The following is a 19,734-nucleotide window of genomic DNA, read 5'->3' on the forward strand; positions in this document are numbered from 1 at the left end:
TAAGACTAGCTAGTCCAGCATCTCCTGACAATTAGCAAGGCCAGGAACTTCAAATGTCAGATCAGTTTTCATGGGACAATTTTTATATCTGTCTCAGCTCACACATTACAAAAGAAATCTGCTTTCTATCATTCCAGCCAAACAATTCTTAAGAAATGGCAAGATGAGGATACCCACATCCATGATTAAACTCCAGAAATATGTTCTTAGTCTGAAGCTCCTCTCACACCCATGTTGTAGATGATAGCTTCTGTTCCATGTTGTAAAAAGGTTTAGAATTAGAATAAAATTCAGCCTAGAATGCAAGGTGTGCCGAAAGTGGGTAGCATGAGGGCGAAAGACAAAAAGCTGCCCACAATTGTCAGATTGGTAGCAAGAATTCAGAAGTTTCAAGAAGAACTTGGTGGGAAAAGAGCTGAGAACACCAGGCTTCTTAAATATGTTGCTTCAAGCATTTGTGGAAATGGCGAACTGGTGAAATGACTACATTGTCTGTAAGTTCAAATATGCTCTTTCTAGTCTCTTAATAATACAGGTATTTTTAAATTATGGATTTTTAATGTCCATTTTATGGTTTTTTTATTGTATATAGTCTAGAATGATGATTGTGAGTATATAAATATGATGAATGAACAACTAAAATTAACTAATTGGGCTCTTGAGCAGAGCAATTGGCAATGCAGCACTGCAATTTCACTTAGCTTGGAAGCTCTGCACATTTTGCCTTAAGCACAGCCTTCAGCAAGCCTGGCATAGGTAAAATTTAGTGTCTTATTCCTTGCTTCTGAACTTGGCATGATGGTGAGCTGTGTGTCCAGCAGCTATGTTGCAAGACGGAAACTGCTTGCCAGGCTCAGGATTAGGAATCTTGAGAATGGTAATTGATTCTGTAATTAATTAACATTCTTAGAGCTCTGGGTTGGCAAAGTGAAGTCCGTGCAATGGGGAATAATGTAACAAAGAAAATTCAAGATTCTTTCTGTTTCCGAATTCTACAACTATGCAAAGCCAAATCCCAAATATAACACTGATTTTTTTTCCTGATCTTCTCACACATACCTTGTTTTTCTATCTGTAAATAAAAATCTTAAACCTAGCTAATTCTTAAATACTCTTACTGTAACATAGATATTTTCCATTCTTGTATCTTCTATCAGACTTCCTTGGTTATGCAATCTTTTCTTTTTTTTAAGTTGTATACTTACATTTTACTTCTCAACCTGATAGATGACAAGCTAGAACTGTTGAGCAGATTCCATTTGCTAAACTCTCCAGTATGAAATATGAGTCAGCCCTCTTAAAATAGACTTAAAATAATAGGACTGAAAAAAGTGAAGAATTTATTTTCTGAATTTAGATACATACTGGCTAGCTTACCTCTGCAACCACAAAAGTTAGAAATTAATTAAAGGAACCAAAACACAGGGAATACCTAGTTCCTCATTCATATTGTTTTAGGAATTCCATGCCAACCACAAGACTTAATAGGCCTCCTGTCTCTTGTGGAGATCAAATCTGCTTCTTGCCTCTGCTATGGATAACTTACAGTAGTTTTGACAACATGTTGCCTTCATTTTTGGAGTTCTTGAACCAGATGGCTACGTCTGTGTGGCCATAACCCAGTCTGTCGGTTGGCCCCAGCTACATCATTGTTCTTCAGCTAAGTAGGATTAACTTGAGCATTTGCAAAACCAGCCTATAAAGTCTCTTTCCAGCCTTCATTCAGTTAAAGGTGTGAGAGGTCCATTGCAGGTTGCAAAAATTCATGTCACTGCACCCACACCCCATACTTAACAATGTTTAATTTACCTCTCGTCTAAAAAATTTTTAAAAAATGTTCTCATGTTGATAGACCACTGTCCAGTTGACCATATCTTCCTTGCTAGTTTTTTTTAGTAGACAATGAAATACAAATGGTGATTTGCCTGAAGAACCTTTTCCAGAAAGATAAAGGTAAGGAAGCTGAAACTGAAGTTGTACAGTACTGCTAAGAGTTGCCTGGTTCTACAGTATTGTTATAAAAAGAAGTGAATTCTGCAGGTGGTTTATTGACCATCAGTGTAACATATTTTCTGACAATACAGACTTCTCCCATCCTCAATTCTGTATTAGTCCATTGACTGAAGTGCAAAGAGTGAGTCCCCCCCTCCCCGCACACACACACTCCCGTTTCTACAAGTTCCCCATGTCACAATTATCAAACTGCTGAATTTCAGCTGCTTGATTTTAGGTGCTATTTTAAGATTGGCAACAAAGAGAAATAGGCAACTTAGATTTCCAACAGATTTAACCCACCATACTCAAAGTAGTTAAAATACATTTCTGAACCTACTAGGTGCCTCTTGATAACAGATGTCTTGTTTTTACCTGTTGACCTTTGAAAATGTTTCTTTTGAAAAAAATGTACCCTGATTAACATACAATCTACTTTTAGAAGCAGAGGGAGAAAGGATCATCTTTTGGTATTCAGATATACACATTTCTAAGCGATACAAAGCTATTTTGTATAGCTTGTATAGACAAGATTTAATTAAAGGCTGAGATTTTATGATGGCTTGTCAGGTTGCTGCCAAAACAATTATAAGGGCTACAAAACAGAAGGGGGAAACAGGCCTCTCAGTACCAAATGCCAGGGGGCCCCTGTGAGAGGTTGTGTTTGTGTCCTCGTTATATTAATAGCTGGCTGCGGAACTCCCAGCTGTGGCCATGTTTCTTTAGGGCCTCCTGCATCATGCAATGCAGCTTTTGGTCAGAGAATTGAGTCATCAAGCCCAGGGACTACAAGTAAAGGACAGAGACATCCAAGCCAAAGCAACTGTTCTCAGTCATTGCACGCGTCTTTCTGAACCATGCCTTGGCCCTATGTTTATTGCTCAAAACCTGATTCAGTAGTAAATAAGTAAAATGCTTAATCAAAGGATTTCTTAGAAATACATTTGATGCCTCTAGATTTGTTGGAAAATAGGTAAGTTGTTGATACAATCCATGACATCTCCAGACAGAATTTTTTATAGTAAAAGTCAAGGCATAGTGGATAAAATCTATAAAATATATATTTAAAAAAGGTACATGTAGAATTGGAGACTTCTGGGAAGAGGAATCTTTTATCAATGAAATTGAGTACCTAGACTTATGTGTTAGAGCTGCTACACATTTTTCTTGATCCCCAGGTATCTCGTTCAGCTACCAGAAGCAAAACGTGGGTCATATAGAAGATACATCTTTCTTTCTGAGTTATCACTATTTCCCTTTAGGGAAAAAAATAAGGACACTGGAACAATTGAGAGAGGGTATTCAAGCAATTAATTTTTATTCTCCCATACTTATTAATCTGGAAACAATAATACCAGATGAATTTGCAAATACAAAAGTTCATTTCACTGGAAAAACTTTGCCGAATGGGAAATATTATGAGTACATACACATTGTAGAAGGACCTCAGCTATTGGTAAGGACAGCGCTGGATGACAAAATGCTATACTAAGTAAGTGCTGGAAGACTGCAATAATCCAGATAATCACTAGATGACAGCAAGGGTTTCTCTTGTTTGTCATCTAGCTCAGTGGACTCATTTGTAATATACTGAAGTTCACAGTGGACTTCAACTCCCAGAATTTCCCAACCAGCCCACACAAGGTTGCCAAGTTTGAAAAACACTGTTAGAAGGAAGTTTGGATCTTTGCAGCCTAGATATGGTAATCCTTATATAGATAACCTTCATTTAATTCTGTTTTGAGTTAAAAAAGAAAAAGGCAGCACAGTTGCAGCACTAAAGAATCTGATGTGGAAGATGTTTATGTTTGCCACCTTAAGTTTGATTAAGCTCTTGCTTGGCATACTGATATAACCCTGTCCATAGGTCTGTTCTATGCAGAGGACATGAGGATAATTTCATTTCCAATGAGATTGGCTGAAAAATAGCAGTTATGCATCAACATATTCCAACAGTAATTTGTTTTATTCTCAGCTTTTCCACTTTTAGATTTGGGATCAAAATCACATTAATACTCTTTTGGCAATGGCACAGAGGCTTAACGACACTGGAACTGCTGACCAGAAATGGTTTGCACTCCGTCAGTTTGAGTCTGGCTCCCTGAGACTGAGTGAGCTCCTGTCGCTCGATCTCTAGCTTCTGCCCACCCAGCAGTTCGAAAGCATGCAATATTGTGAGTAGATAAATGAGTACCACTTCAGTGGGGAAAAATAACCTAACTGCGTTTGTGTGTGCAAAAAAGCTGGTAACCCGAGCATGGGTAATAAACTGGTGTAAAGCTAGTTCATACTCTGCAGTGCACCAGGAATAGGGGCGCAAGTGCCGAACTGAATGAACTTGCAATTTAGACTGTCCAGACTGCATTGTGTCTAGCATGTGTAGATTTCCCTGACATTGTGTGCTGTATGCTACATAAACAAACAAACGAACAAACAAACAAACAAACACACACAAAAATAAACAAATTCTTTTAGGTCAATATTTTCCCTGAGTTTATTTCCTCACTCAGAACAGTTGCAACCTGCAGCAGCTCACATGGCGGAAAAAGGGTATGGGTGCCTCTTTCTAAGGTTTTTTTGGCAAATATTTTAGATGTTGCTTTTTGCCCCTTGGGAAAAACAATAATAGTATCTCACTTTTTCTGTTTTAGGCAGAAGCTGAGGAGGTTCTTAGAGCAGCTGAGGAGGCTTTTAGTAGGAAAATAGTCTGCAGAGAAAGAGTTCATTAACTAAGTTGCCATGAAGTCTGTCTGATTTTTACTCCATGGAGTTAAAAAGAACATACAGTCTCCTGATTATCTTGACAGTTATCTTTAGAGATTAGATTAGGTTCAGACATAATGAATGATCAAAGGTCAGCTTCATAGCTGAATAGGGAATTGGGCCAAGGTCACCTGGACCTAAATAAAACTCTCCAAGAATGATCAAATTTTTTGACTATTTTGCTCTTTAGCTTCCCAGAGCTTCATAAGCAAATTTAAAACTAAACACCAATACAACTGCTTGTCTGATTTAGATTAAGAGGGCATTTTATAGTATTTCCTTTTTTTGGTATTTGATGATGATGATGATGATGATGATGATACTGGAGATAATAGAAATGGACTAGATTGAAGTCCAGCAATTTTCCTTCTTTTGTAGTCAGTCGTCATTACGTTTTATTTTGATATATGTCTTTCAAAGAATAAACTTTACATTGCTGATGTTTTTAGTCTAGATTGAAAAAAAAAAAAAGCAAATTGGGTTCTATATTCAAAGTAAAGAGGTTATATTATTTGTTTTCATTGGATTAAACCTCACTCAGAAGTACAGATATCAGGGAAATAAATAGAGAATAGGACTGTGGACTTGACTGTACACTGAGCAGAAAATAGAAAGGGTGAGGGATAGAACACTTCAAAAAAGAAATAAACAGTGTGCTATAGTTTGTTTACTTTTCAAATGTACTGTGAGTTCTAAATTTTGGGGAATATAGTGTCATTCAGAGGATCACAGCCAGAAAATTAGAGTAGCAGGCGGGTGCTTGAAATTAAGTAAACCTTCCATTATTCTGTCACACGAGTGGCAAATCATTGTCTAAAAAAAGGACAAGGGAAAATTAACCAATATGGTTAAGTGTCCCTCCAGGGTGTTGGTCTCCTTTTACCTGCACTTAGCACAGCAAGGTATATATTTGAAGGCTGTGCAGAGATCTTCATTCACAGGGGGAGAGGTGATTTGGAGCCACATGGACATGGGGGTTAAACTTTTGGCATCTTACATCACACTGCTGCATGAAGTTATTGATAATAATAATAATAATAATAATAATAATAATAATAATAATAATAAATAATAATAATTTTATTTCTATACCGCCCTTCTCCCGAAGGACTCAGGGCGGTGTACAGCCTATTTAAAAACACAAGACAAAACAGCGATTAAAATTTAAAATAATTAAATAGATTTGGCTCAAATTTAAAACCCCAGAAATTTAAATATCCCAATTTAAAACTATTGTGTTGATAGCCCGGCCTGGCGGAACAACAGGGTCTTCATATGATGTGTGTGTGTGTGTGTATCATTTGCATACTCCAAATCATCCATTCCTCCATTGAAAAGGCATTTCTGCATAGCACTAATGTGAATACTATAGCAACTCATTAAGGGTGTATTGCATTGTGGTGATGGATAATCCTCTACTAACAGGAACAGAGGCCATAGCATGCAGACCTAATAAGATATTACGAGCGATTTATTGCCTTTCAACTGCCCATATACAGGATGCAATGAACAGATTCTCCAAATCCACCAATAACTACAATATCTGTTTCTACTGATTCATATGGGATTGAATGCCAGAAAAGAACTTGAATGGATCACTGAAACAATAACCCCCCCTACGCGCCCCCCCCCCCCTTAGGATGTAAAGAAACTGGGAACATAAGTAGTGTCTTAATTGATCCTTCTTCCAGTTGAGCATTATAGCATAAGAACAGAAAACAGGCTCCTGGGAATAAACTAGTTCTGTATATGGTGAGAAGATTTTGATTTCTCAGCCATGGACTGCATTATCTACATGAAGAAGTCCTGCCAAAAAAACAGACTCACATAGACTTGGAAGTGTTCTGCAGGGCTTATCAAGAGACTATTAAACTACACTAAAAGGGGGAATGTCCAAAATAAAATATGCAGTCAAGGACTGAAGCCAAAAGTGCAGGAGACAAAGAATGGAGCCTGTAGACTGAAAGGGAATTAGAGATCAGCATAACATTACAACAGTGAAGGTAGTAAGAGGTGCCACTCACAATCCCAGATATATCTATACCAGTGTGGGAAGCAAACAGAACCTGAAATCCTAACACAGGAGAGCAAATATTATATAGCAAAGGCGTCACTGAAATTTGTGGCAATACACAATTGGAACATAACCCTGGAAGATCACAAGTTATTTAAAAGAAATAGAATCTACAGAAAGGGAGGAAATGTTACATTATATATGAAGAAAACATAGAAATGTTGTTAAGAGAGTTCTGGTACGAATAAGAGGACAATGAAACAAATGTGATATTGCTGGGGGAGTTTATTTTAAATTGCTTTTATAGACAGAAGGCATGGATAAGTGCTTTCTCCATTAGATGACTAAAATTTCAATGACACACACAATCTGAAAATGGGAGATTTCAATTACTTTGATATCTGTTGGGAATTTAACTCTTCCAAACTCCTTTCTGACTTCTCTTGCTGACAATTTTATGTCAGAAGTTGGAAAATAGAACAAGGGAGATCTGCTATCTTGGATTTAACTCAGGATCTTGGTTGAAGAAGTAAAGGTGTTTGGAACCCATCACACCATTGAATTCATTAGGTTAAGGAAAGAGGAAAATGGGGGAGTCAGAGTTGTACATTGCATTTCAAAATAGATTTTGATGAAACCAACCACAGTATTTCAGATCCAACAATTTGAAATTCTAATGGAGAAAAGTGTCCAGCTAAATGAGGTCCCGAAGGCACAATTGCAACCAATTTTAACTAAAAGGAAAAATTGAGAACAAAAAGATGTGTGGATCATGGCTCTCAACCTGCTAACATTCAGGAAGCTATGAAGTCCTGGCTATTCCCAACCTACCTCAGTCCTCATCTAAGCCTGCTTGAGTTCTCTCTAAAGCTCCAATCATCTTGACATCAGTTTTACAATATATAGTACCATAATGATTACATTTGCAAAGTGTTTTCAGCATAAGTTTACCTCAAAAAAAGGCACAAACAGAACATACTATTTTAGCAGAAACTACCATATTATAAACACTCTTTTCATTGTTCTACTGTGACCTCTAGTGGCATGACACCAAGCTTTGCAATTCTGCCAGATGTAGAAAACAATTTCTACATGCCTCTTCCACAGCATCAGTTTGGCTCCTGTTGTGTTTTGATAGCAACTCTATAGTTTATATTGCAGTTTAACAAGGATATTTGTGGACTTCAAGTCCCAGGACTCCCCAGGGAGCATGACTGGCTAGGAAATTCTGGGACTTGAAGTCCACAAGTTGCCAAGGTTGGACACCTCCAGACTAGAACCCTAAGTTTCTTTGCAACCTGACATCTTAGTCTGACATCTTAACCACTACCACACTGACTCTCATCATAGTTTTTACCTAGTTTATGGCATTCTGTGTCATTGATGCATATCTTTGCTAAAGATGTGCATAACTGTTGCATTTATGATTTTCTATTTTCAGAAGGAAAGAAGGCAGCCTTCATTTTTAAAGAATAGTGCATATATAGTATTTAGTTGTTACATTTTAAATCCTTTTTCGCCCTCCAGGAGCACAAATAATTCTCCTTCCACAACCAAAGTTTGCGGAAGTCTCCAGAATGTCTCACAATCTGCAGAGAATGACTGGCCCAAAGTCACTCAGTGAATTTCAAGGGTTGAGGCCAGCTTTAAACCATGGTTTCTTCTCTAGTTCCTAGTACATCTTAACCACTGTGCCCACTATCATCATAGTCCAATGAAAAAAATCTGAGATTCAGTGTTTTCCTTCTCTAGGTAAAGGTGAAAAATACTCCTAAGTTATTGCAGCTGGTATGGAACTGCATTTAGTGGATACGGCAGTGTATTGGTATGTGTAACTGGAGAGCAAAAATACCCTGCATTGTTCACAAGTGAGAACACAAATTAAGCCTCCTCCATATTTTTCTTCCCTCAGCTGCTCTCAATTAGAGATTAAACTGATAGGTCAATAACACTTTTGATTCTGGCCCTCTTAAACTGAGAACTGTATACTGTGTAGAAAACAGTAAAAACTTCAAATGTGAATATTATGGAAAACTGTTGCAGCAGTTTTTATTTGGCATTCAGTGTTAATTTGGAAAATTCCAACGTTGGACAAAATATTTAAAGCTTCCATAGCCCATCTTTCTATTGTGGCCATGGTATTTTAGCTTATAGCCCTAGTCATTTACCTGGAAATAAATGTAATTGATCCCCAGTCGGATTTTTGAATAAGACATCATTTGCACTGATAAATGTCTAGTGGCATTTGTAATGACTTTAAAAAAAGCAAAACAACAAAAGAAAAATTTAATAGACTTTTTAAAGGCAATGGTGAGGAGTAACGTTTGAACTTTTCCATTTCAGTGTACTGCTGCTTAACATATGCCTCTCAAAGTTGTTTTGGCACTGCAAGAAAAATAAACTCAAAACAAATGAAGTGATATTGCAGCATTTGAAATTATTAAAACTACTGATCTTCAGATTTACACTAAAGCTCAGCCATTTAATTTTTTTAAATGAAATTCAAAGCATAAAAATGGAATCTTATGTATCTTTTGGATTTTTTTAACTACAAGATTGCTGTTAAACTTTTTATTTAAAATTGTAATTTTGGAGAACACTGCCTTGAAATAACAAACTTTTTTTCCTCCAAAGTATTACTGCTCTGGCCTACTTTTGTGCTTTACTGCCCAAAACTGTATCTGTATTTGGCCATACAGATTAAACCCTCTCATGGTTTAAGACGACTTACTTCCAACACAACAGAAACTGACTCCTTGAAGTAGAAGTAAGTGGGATTCATTAAGATCACTGCCTAAATGGCATGAAATCAGTACAGATAGCCCTTGCCTTACAATCATTCATTTATTGATTGTTCGAAGTTATAATGGCACTGAAAAAAGTGACTTATGACCGTTTTTCACATCTATGACTGCTGCAGCAATCCCATGGTCACGTTTAAATTCAGACAACTTGCACATATTTATGATAGCTGCAATGTTCTGGGGGTCAGGTGATCAACTTTTGCAACAAGCAAGGTCAACGGGAAAGCCAGATTCACATAATTGTGTTGCTAACTTAAACATATATATATATATATATACACACACACACACACACACACCACACACACCTACACACACAGACATATATATACACACACATAAAAGAAGCAGACATACTGCGAACTCCGGAATTTAAGACTTTAAAATTTTAAAAGAATTACAATTTTATTATACTAAGCTTTCGTCAGCCATCTGCTGACATCATCAGAGTATTAAACTGCCATTACAGAGATCTCTCTACCTTTATATGCCAATGGTAGTTTATCTGTAATGGTAGTTTAATACTCTGACGATGTCAGCAGATGGCTGACGAAAGCTTAGTATAATAAAATTGTAATTCTTTTAAAATTGTAAAATCTTAAGTTCGCAGTATGTCTGCTTCTTTTTTTACTAATATACCTGGAACTCGTATTTTTAGAATAGTTTGTAATATATATGTGTGTGTATGTATATGTATATATATATGTGTGTGTGTGTTTATGTGTGTATGTATATGTATATATATATAGACACACATTTATATTTATATACATATACATACACATATATACACAGACACACATATATACACATATAGACTTTATATATTAAATAGAAGACAAAATTTTAGTTGGCTTTTCAGTTATTCAATCCAGATTTATAGGGATGGTGTACATAGTTCTGGAAATCTCCAAATCAGACACAGAAAGAGACATAGACACTTTCACCCTGCGCGAAGGTTCAACGTTTCGCTGAAGCAACCGCCACCGCTGGTCGTTCGGCTCGGGTTCTAAAAGCGTTTAAGGCCCGCCCTGGTTGTCCTGGAAACGGAGCACCGAATCCCTTCTCTCGAATTTGCCCTGCGATCTGCCCCCTCCCTTCGCGCTCACTTTCTGTTCGCTGGCCTCGCTGCCTGAACGAAATTTGCTGTGGGCCCCGCGCTCCGCCTCTCCAGCGGGCGGGACAGTCTCGCGCATCCCGGGCGGACGAGAGAGAGAGAGCTGCGAGGGGTGCAACAGCTTCTCTTTTCGTTCCTTCGCTCTGTCTCCCTGCAAGGGGACGCCTGTGGATGGGGCATTCCTGGGCTTGCCGGGGGAAGCGCTAAGGGTCGGAGGGCTGGGGTGGGGGGGAAATAGACGGGGAGGATGAGCAGCTACTTGGAAGAAAGGCTCCGGGAAGCTGCTGCTTTAGGCAATCTCGAGGAGGTGCGGATGCTGGTCCGTAACGGGGTGGCGTTGAATGCTCAGAATGAGGTCAATGGCTGGTAAGGGGCCCCTCTTCCTTTCTCCCTCTGCCTCCGGGCCGGGTTCCTTCGTTTCTCCAAACGGGGGGCAGACGGCTAAGGGCTCCCCTCTCCCCACATTTCCAAGGTGCAGCAACATGCCCGTTGCTCGCCTTTATTCGCCCTGGAACTCCAACGAATTGCGTGCAAATGGATGGCGTGTGGCTTCCTCCAAGAGCACCCTCACTATTTTCCTTCTTTCGGCTTCACCGGCCTTCCCTTAAAAATAGGCGAGACTAGTAAGAAGTTTTTTTTCTCCCTTAGACTAGGTTGCTTAATTATGGTCCCCCACCTCCCACCCGGAGGTGAAAGGGGGAAACACCCACCTCGATTACCAAAACCAGCCGCAGAATTCTCACCTAATTTTTTGAGCTCACAATGTGTTCCTGGGATCTTAAGCAAGGAGGAGACTCTTAAAAAGTTTGATTTTAGGGACACCTGGAAGATAATTTGCATTGAATATCTTACAGGTCATCTTGACTTAAAGCAGTGACGTCCAAAGTTACAACGGCACTGAAAAAAGTAACTTATGACCGTTTTTCACACTTACGATCGTTGCAGCATCAACATTGAAACACTTGGCAATTGGCATGTATTTATGACGGTTGCAATGTTCTGGGATCATGTGGACACCTTCTGCAACCTTCTGATAAGCAGAATGGGGAAGCCAGATTCACTTAACCATGATACTAACATAACTGCAGTGATTCATTTAACAACTGGTAACGAAGGTCGTAAAATGGAGCGAAATTCACTTAAGTGCCTCACTTAGCAACAAATTTTGGGCTCAGTTGTGGCTGTAAGTCAAGGACTACCTGTACAGTGGTTACTCACCCTAACCATATCTATATGGTTGCCACCCATCTCAACCATTCTTAAGAATAACACCATTCTGTCTTATTTAGAGTGCTTTATGGCTCCAATGTGGATCACTATATAATAAATTCCCCAATATTGTCAAGATTATATCATACAGATAGAGGTAGTCCTCAGATTACAACTACTTGTTTAATGACCATTCAAAGTCATGACGGTGCTGAATTAGAGCAGCTTAGGTATGATCCTTGGTGGTGTGACTATCACAACACTCCACATGACCATGATTTTGGAACTTAACAACTGGCTCAAAATTACAATTGCAGTGATCACCATTTGCAATCTTCCCTGCTGGCATAAGCAAAGTCAATGAGGAAACTGGAGGGAAGTCCAAATCATCTCATTCTAGCTGCTTTGTGGCATGTCCATCTGTACTCCATAGCACTTGCCCTATGTAGCATGTCCCTTTGGCACCTGCCCACATTCCATAGCACCCACCTGTGGCTTCTGCCCGCCTATAGCTCTTGTCCGCTGGCCTGCTTGCCTGGATTCCTGCCTCTTCCCACCACTGCTCACTTAACCTATGGGAACTTGCATAGTGGTAGGGGCTGCCAGGATTGCCATTACTAAGTGAAACAGTCATGTCACATTGCACTAAGTGACAGACATTCTGATTCAAATTGCTGTTGTAATCTGAGGACTACTCATAGTCCTTAACTTACCAACCACTATTGGCACCAGCAACTCAGTTGCTAAACAACATGGTTATAAAGTGAAATGTAATGTGACTGTGACTTCTGACTTCCTGCTGGCACCCCCATTGATTTCATAGGAAAATGATGATTTGTGGCAAGAAAGCCTCTCTTGGATGACTGTCAGGGAGCCAGACAGAGATGCAGTTCACAGAATTCCTGTCCATTGCCAGATTTGCTGGGAGCTGTAGTTTGGTAATATATGCTCTGTCACAGTGATAGAAATGCTTGATAATTCACTTTTCTCTTATATAGGACGTGCTTGCATTGGGCATGCAAGCGTAACCAAACTCATATAGTTAAGTACCTGCTAGACCATGGAGCAGATAAGGGGATTTTTACAAAGAACAGAGATCTGGCAGCACATCTGACTTCAAAAAAAGAAATCAGAAAACTTCTTGGAGGTGTGCTTGATAACTTGAATTTTTCTTTCTAAAAATATTCCATGGATCTGTCTTTAGAGCATAATGCTTGCATTCTGAGGTATCAGTGAAGTTCATAATGAAGGAGTAAGATAAGGAGAAAAGATTTATTCTTGCTTTATGTCTTAAGTAATTTAAAAAGAGTTCACTGATGTTACTGTTAAACTTCATTAAAATATTGGTTTAATGTCACCCCTATGATTCTTTTCCTCCCTCATGAGTTCCTCTTCTCAATAAATTAGAAAAGTTGTAGGCTAGATTATCAGCCTGGCATGTTTGGCCATTATTATGCCACAGGTGCAACCAAAGCCCTGTACTCCAAACATGCTTTTGGCATTTTGGGCAAGCTTGGATCCTTAATCTAAACATTACCTTGGAAATTAACCTACCTGGGAAAATGATTTTATCTTTCCATTTATTTATTTCAGTGATTTGTATATGGCTCCCTGTCTCACTTCTGTGATTCTGGGTGGAAAACGTTAATTAAAGCCATAATAATCAACCCTTTCTCCTGAAGATAAAAATAACCACAACAACATTAATATAATGATCAGAGGTTTTCAATGTAACATGCTTCTGTGGTACAATTGGTTCATTTAATGTCTCAGCACGATGCCAGAGGGAATGACCAAGTGTTTTTGAACACCAGCACAATCAGCAGTGCCTCTGAATCTTGGGGAGGGATGGTGTTCCATAAGCCGGGCATTCAGACACTAAAGGCATGCTTCCTGAATTGCATTCTGTGACACTTTAGGTACAATTCTGTGCCGCTGGACATTTGGATGTTATATACATGGGCATATTTCTCTGTTTTATCCTCTGCTTCCAATTAAAATACACCAGTGCAAGACTCCTATTCTTAACCAAGCATTTGCCACTGTAGCTCTATATATGGGTCCTGTACAGGTAGTCCTCGACTTACAGCAGTTCATTTAGTGACCATTCAAAGTTACAACGGGACTGGAAAAAGTGACTTATGACCATTTTTCACAGTTACGGCCTCTGCAGCATCCCCATAATCATGTAATCAAAATTCAGATACTTGGCAACTGACTCATATTTATGACGGCTGCAGTGTCCCAGGGTCACATGATCCCCTTTTGTGATCTTCTGACAAGCAAAGTCAGTGGGGGAAGCGGAATTCACTTAACCACATTACTAACTTAAGTGCAATGCTTCACTTAACAATTGTGGCAAAAAAAGTCGTAAAGTGGGGCAAACTCACTTAACAAATGTTTCACTTAGCCACATAAATGTTGGTCTCAATTGCGGCCGTAACTCGAGGACTACCTGTATTTCTCTTGCATTTAAACTGTTTGCTGTTCCTTTGCAGTTAAAATGTGTCGCTCGAAGTTGAGGTATAATTAGTTCTGCTGATTCTGGAAAGCATGGGAGTAACTATTCTCATAGGAGGTAGTGGTTTAAAATATGTTTTATTTTATTTTCTCCCAATAGCTCCTGAAATGGAAGGTGGTGATAATCAAGAAGTGAATAACTTAAAGCTGCTGAGTATGGCAAACTATCAAACCAATGAATCATTTCCAGGGACTTGCAATCAGAAAGGGGATGATGCCACTCCTATGGCTGCTCCACCCAAAGAAAACAATGCTGCCATACCTCATTTATCTGCTGGTGATACTAGCCTTTGTTTATCAACAGTTCAGGCAGAAAACAATAGCATGGCCATTTCTTTGCACAAAGAAACCGAACTCCCTGGGAAACACTTTTGGGTTGAGGAGCTCATTTCATCAGTGGTTGCGGAAGCATCCGAAGATATAAAGTCTAGAGTTCAAAGCTCTTGTCCCTCATTTTCTTCATCTACACATCAGAACAGAGATCACTTGACTTCATGTCCATCTACACAACATATGCCTAACCAAAAAAATGGTGCCACAGTGGAGGCAGAGTCAGCGTTACAGCCACTGTTTTTCAACGGAACTTTTCCATGCAATATGCATGGTACTGAAAACTTTTCAAGTAATGTTTCTTTATTCTTCTTCATAGGTTGTTTAGCAGGTTTGCTCTTCCTCCAGTGGGCAAGCAACCATGATAAAGCAGGGGGGTTTGGATGGGCACTAGGAGAGGCAGCAATAGTTCTAGGATCTCAGGGCGCCTTGGGAGTTCAAGGTAGTCTTTGACTTAACAACCATTCATTTAACGACCGTTTGAAGTTACAACCCCACTGACAAAAGTGACTTACGATCGTTTTTCACATTTGTGACTGTTTTTCATGACAGTTACAGCATCCCCACAATCACCTGATCAAAATTCAGATACTTGGCAACTGGCCTGTATCTAATGATAATTTCAGTGTCCAGGGGTCATGTGATCACCTTTTGCAACCTTCTGACAAGCAAAATCAATGGGGAAGCCAGATTCACTTAACAACTGTGTTAGTAACTTAACTGTAGTGATTCACTTAACAACAGTGGCAAGAAAGATCATAAAATGGGGCAAAACTCACTGAACAAGTGTCTTGCTTAGTAGTAGAAATTTTGGGCTCAATTGTGGTTGTAATACAAGGACTACCTGTATTGATGGTGAATTCCTTTTTCCTTTGTCCGCAATCTTATTATCAGTTTGCCATAACAATCAGCACTATATTTCGGTCTTCATTTTCCCATTACATGCTAAGGTAAAGTCTGTCTCAAATCAAGTTTGACCCCCAATGATGGATATGGCCACTATACAGCAGTGTATTTGGCATTTCCTTCTTCAGGGAAGCCCTGCCCTCAGTATCTCCAGTTTCCTAATTTAATCTGCAGTTAATCTCTTCTGTTAACCATAATTTTCTGGAATCATTTCTCTCTTCTGTTAATGAAGGACATAGTTCAAAGAAAATGATTTGGGGATTACAGAGAATTTATCACTTTAGTTCCTGTACTTCTTAATGAGCTTATTTATTTCATGTGAATATATATGTTTTCCTCCCCATATAAAGACACAGAATTGGTGCTTAAAGTAAGAGTTCAAAATCCTAAAGAATATGACTTCATTGAAATTGAACTGGACAGAAAACAACTGACTTACCAAGATCTGCTCAATGTGTGTTGCTGTGAGCTGGGAATTAATTCTGAACAAGTGGAGAAAATTAGAAAATTACCTAATACATTATTGAGAAAGGTAAAACACAAAGATTCTCTTTTAAACATTTATTTGGTGACATTAAGTGTTAAAAATTGCTCACTATCCAAAATAGTACATAAGAGACATGGAACTAGCAGTTGTTATTATTGTGACGTACAATTGATTCTTTTAATTAATTAGATAGTGCAGAAAGAATTAACATCCTACATTTTAATGTGTTGCTGTCTAAAAAACTTTAGGATCAGTTCAGAATTTCTCATGCATGCCAACAGCTACTGCGGGCAAGAATATTCCTTGCCAGGATAACAATACAAGAAGAAATCCTTCAAACAACAATTAGAGACAGAATCTTTCGCTCTATGTGCATGAGCATGTTTGTGAATCAGCAAAAAAAAAATATTTTGAGTGTTCCTTCAGCCTCTGGTTTTCAGCATGAAAGCCTTCAGACTTCTCAGTAGAGAAGAACAGTTTACTTTCAGGAAATGAGCATAAATTGTAGCTTAAAATTAATGCAATTCATGTAGCACAATTCTGGCTGGAGTGTCAGTCCAGAGACAGGCCAGTTAAGAGTTCCATACCATGGAGAACCTGGATGGTGCTCAATTGGGACAGAAGTAAGAGCTGACCATTTAAATGTTGGTTTACAGTATATGGACTTTAAGATTTAAGCACTTGTTCACAGCACAGTTCACTGCCCTGAATGCTGTGGGTTTTTTTCTCCCTGCTGCTATTATTATTGTATGTAAAGTTTGTATAGAAGATCGAAGCATGTAATGAATCAATAGTTTTTGATAAGAATTGTACCAAATGCTTCTTGCTGTTAGTCAGCATAATGTGGAATACAAGTTTGTAAACCCAAACGAGCACCTCAGAGCGTTCCACCAGTTAGTTGCTAGGAGCATAATCAGCATTTATCTAAAGCAATTGGCTGATCTGTATTAGCAAGGGCCAGGAATAAAAACAAACCAACCAACAATTATTTTTTCATGCCAAAGAGGGGGGAAGGCCTGTATGGCATCTGCTGTTCACAGACCACCTATTTCGTATGTACAAGCAAGAGTTGAGGTAAGATTCAGTTAAGGATTCTTGCAAAAACAATCATTTCTGAACAATTGTTTCATTGTTTTTAGCATTATGGGTTTAATTAGTAACTTGAAATCCATGTTGGAAAATATTTCGCTCGTCCAATTTGAAAAGCGTACCCAGCCAAGTTTGAATCATGCAGTAAAGAGTTTTAGATGAGCAAACCCCATTGGTCTTCTTTCTCATTCTGAGATTCTGCCAATGCTCTTCCAATTATACTATCCCATGTTTCATCCTCAGTCACTTCAGCTCTCAGAAACAGTTTTCAGAGTAGTGCTTTAACTATGTAGAGCTTTGTAACTATAGCCAATAGAGCAATAAAGAGGACGGATGGAAAAATCAAACAGAAACTGCTAGGCTTGTTTCAGCAGAGTAAAATAAGGGAAGCATGGAAAATGGTTGGCGGTTCCTCCCCCTATCCTTATTATCTGCCTGATCAGGAAGTAAAAGTACCTTTGCACCAGGATGATATAGATTATTTGTCTGATTTTACAATGCCCTTTGCCCTTTTTACTGTTGAAGCACTGTTTGACCTCCTTAATCTGACAGATCTGCAACCTTCTCATATCTACAGGATTGCATCTGTTTATGTGCACAGGCACATGCAAAATAAAATTGGCTGGCTCACTGCTTATATGTATATAATATGTATACCTAAATATTTTTGGTTACTTTTTATACTTAAACTTTAACTCATATCATAAACCAAGGAGCTAAATTATCTTTTTGCAAGATTTTATCTCCTCTTCCCAGGATTTGCAGACTCGGTAAAAATAGAGCTGTATGCAAGCAAACTTCTCAAACAGGATTTCTTATTCCTTGTTTTAATACTAGTAATTAGCTGTTTCTGCATTGAGCTGATTTGCTTAAGCAGCACTGATTCAATTATCCAGGTTCATCTAGCACTGCAGGTCATAACTTATGAGTTGCCTGCATGTCACCCCCAATAAACCTGAAACTTATTATGAAACAAATCTTGTGAGATTTTTATGTGAAAATGATCAAATGCTACTGATATAAGGATTTGGGATTTTCTTGTGAGACTTTCACAAAATTTGGGTGATTTAGAGGGAGAGTTTTTCACACACTGGTCATACCTGAGGGCAGAAAGGTTGACAAAACATATTACAATTTTGGTCTCTGAGCCAGAATAATCCAGTTCCTACCTAGATGTTAAACTCAAAACTGAGCAAACTGCATAATTTATCACTGCAGTGTGCAAGTCTGGTGCTTCAGTAATTTATATAAAGGGTAGCACATATAACTCTTAGCCTTTAATGTTCCATTTCTAATGAAGAATTTGCATCAATTGACAAGGTGTAAGTAAAGCAATGACAAGTCTAGACAGACTCCATGCTCTCAGAATAGCACTGGTAATTGGGATATTTCATTGAGTTTAAGTACATTCAGATGAGAGAATTTTGCATCCCTCTTCACACTAAATATATACTAGTTCCAGGGACGTGGTGGAAAGGGAGCTTCATAAAAGTTCTTTGGGTTTAGTCTGTAATATGGATTAGTATAATAAATATGGAATGCTTGAACAGTTCCTGAAGCTTAAAAGAACATTTTTCATTAACTGAGATTCTTAAGGTAGTATTAAAGTAATCCATCATCTTAATGCAGTCTCTATTACCTATTTTATTATTAGGTTTCACAGTTTGAAGCTGCTTTAATTATTTTAAAAAATATTACTTCCTTTCTCCTCCAAGGATGAAGATGTGGCCAGGCTTCAGAATTTTCAAGAGCTGGAGCTAGTTTTAGCGAGAAGCATCACATCTTCTCTCAGAAATGCTGCAGTAACAACACTGATAGAAAAAACTTGCTACAACATCAAGGCAGCCAACCTGATATATTGAAGTTTAGGATTTACAGGAAGGATAGTCAATATTCTATTTTAAGCTATTAAAGCTAATTTTTAAAGTTTTATATATTTTCAGTTAAGATGCAGTACTTTGTGTTTGTACTTAATATTGTTGGAGTTAACACTAAATTCCTAATCAGTGTAAGCACACCAGAAATCTGTCATAACTACTTCTCCATATGCAAACCAAAAAATCCTGACTAAAATGATCACAGCTCTTTCATTAGCAGGTTCTTGTTCCCTTAGACAATTACTCTGATCCTGTTGGCATAAGTTAAATCTGTTATACAGTGGTACTCCAGTAGTCATCATTACTTGGTTCTGGGAGGTGTGAAGAGTACTAAAAATAAGTATCAAATAAACCATGTGACTAACGTGTCATCCTTTGTTTCGGCTGGAAATAGTAGTGAGTCATGAGGCAGCCAACACCAACAAGTTCTAGTTTGTGCACCCAATACCAAACAAATGAATTACAGGACAAATTTTTTGCACCAAAATGCAAAAATGCATACCAATGATATAGTCCATACTTCCCCTAGCGGTTTCATGTAGATCAGGGGTGTCAAACTCGATTTCATTGAGGGCCACATCAGGGTTGTGGTTGACCTCGGGGGGTGGGGGGGACTGGGGAGCATG

At 38.4% G+C, this 19,734-nt stretch overlaps 1 protein-coding gene across 2 annotated transcripts; it reads left to right on the forward strand.

The window, feature by feature from the left end:
• The first annotated feature begins 10,674 nt into the window (after positions 1-10,674).
• On the forward strand, positions 10,675-19,394 carry LOC117663071 (ankyrin repeat domain-containing protein 40-like). Of its 2 annotated transcripts, none has more exons than XM_087887136.1 (5): positions 10,675-11,056; positions 12,898-13,046; positions 14,520-15,041; positions 16,006-16,187; positions 18,947-19,394. In XM_087887136.1, the coding sequence occupies exons 1-5, from the start codon at positions 10,938-10,940 to the stop codon at positions 19,091-19,093; spliced, it is 1,119 nt and encodes a 372-aa protein (XP_087743262.1). In that variant the 5' UTR covers positions 10,675-10,937; the 3' UTR covers positions 19,094-19,394. The 2 variants fall into 2 exon arrangements, with proteins under 2 accessions (XP_087743262.1, XP_034268869.2); XM_034412978.2 differs by having other exon boundaries at positions 14,520-15,023.
• The last annotated feature ends 340 nt before the right edge of the window (positions 19,395-19,734 follow it).

Source organism: Pantherophis guttatus, chromosome 2, assembly GCF_059756535.1.
Source record: "Pantherophis guttatus breed Tessera chromosome 2, ASM5975653v1, whole genome shotgun sequence".
NCBI classification, from domain to species: domain Eukaryota; kingdom Metazoa; phylum Chordata; class Lepidosauria; order Squamata; family Colubridae; genus Pantherophis; species Pantherophis guttatus.

Coding starts and splice junctions, on each gene's coding strand:
- LOC117663071 (XM_087887136.1), top strand. CDS start 10,938: ATGAGCAGCTACTTGGAAGAAAGGCTCCGGGAAGCTGCTGCTTTAGGC. Junction 11,057..12,897: donor CAGAATGAGGTCAATGGCTG/GTAAGGGGCCCC, acceptor TCTCTTATATAG/GACGTGCTTGCATTGGGCAT. Junction 15,042..16,005: donor TGGTACTGAAAACTTTTCAA/GTAATGTTTCTT, acceptor CCCCATATAAAG/ACACAGAATTGGTGCTTAAA.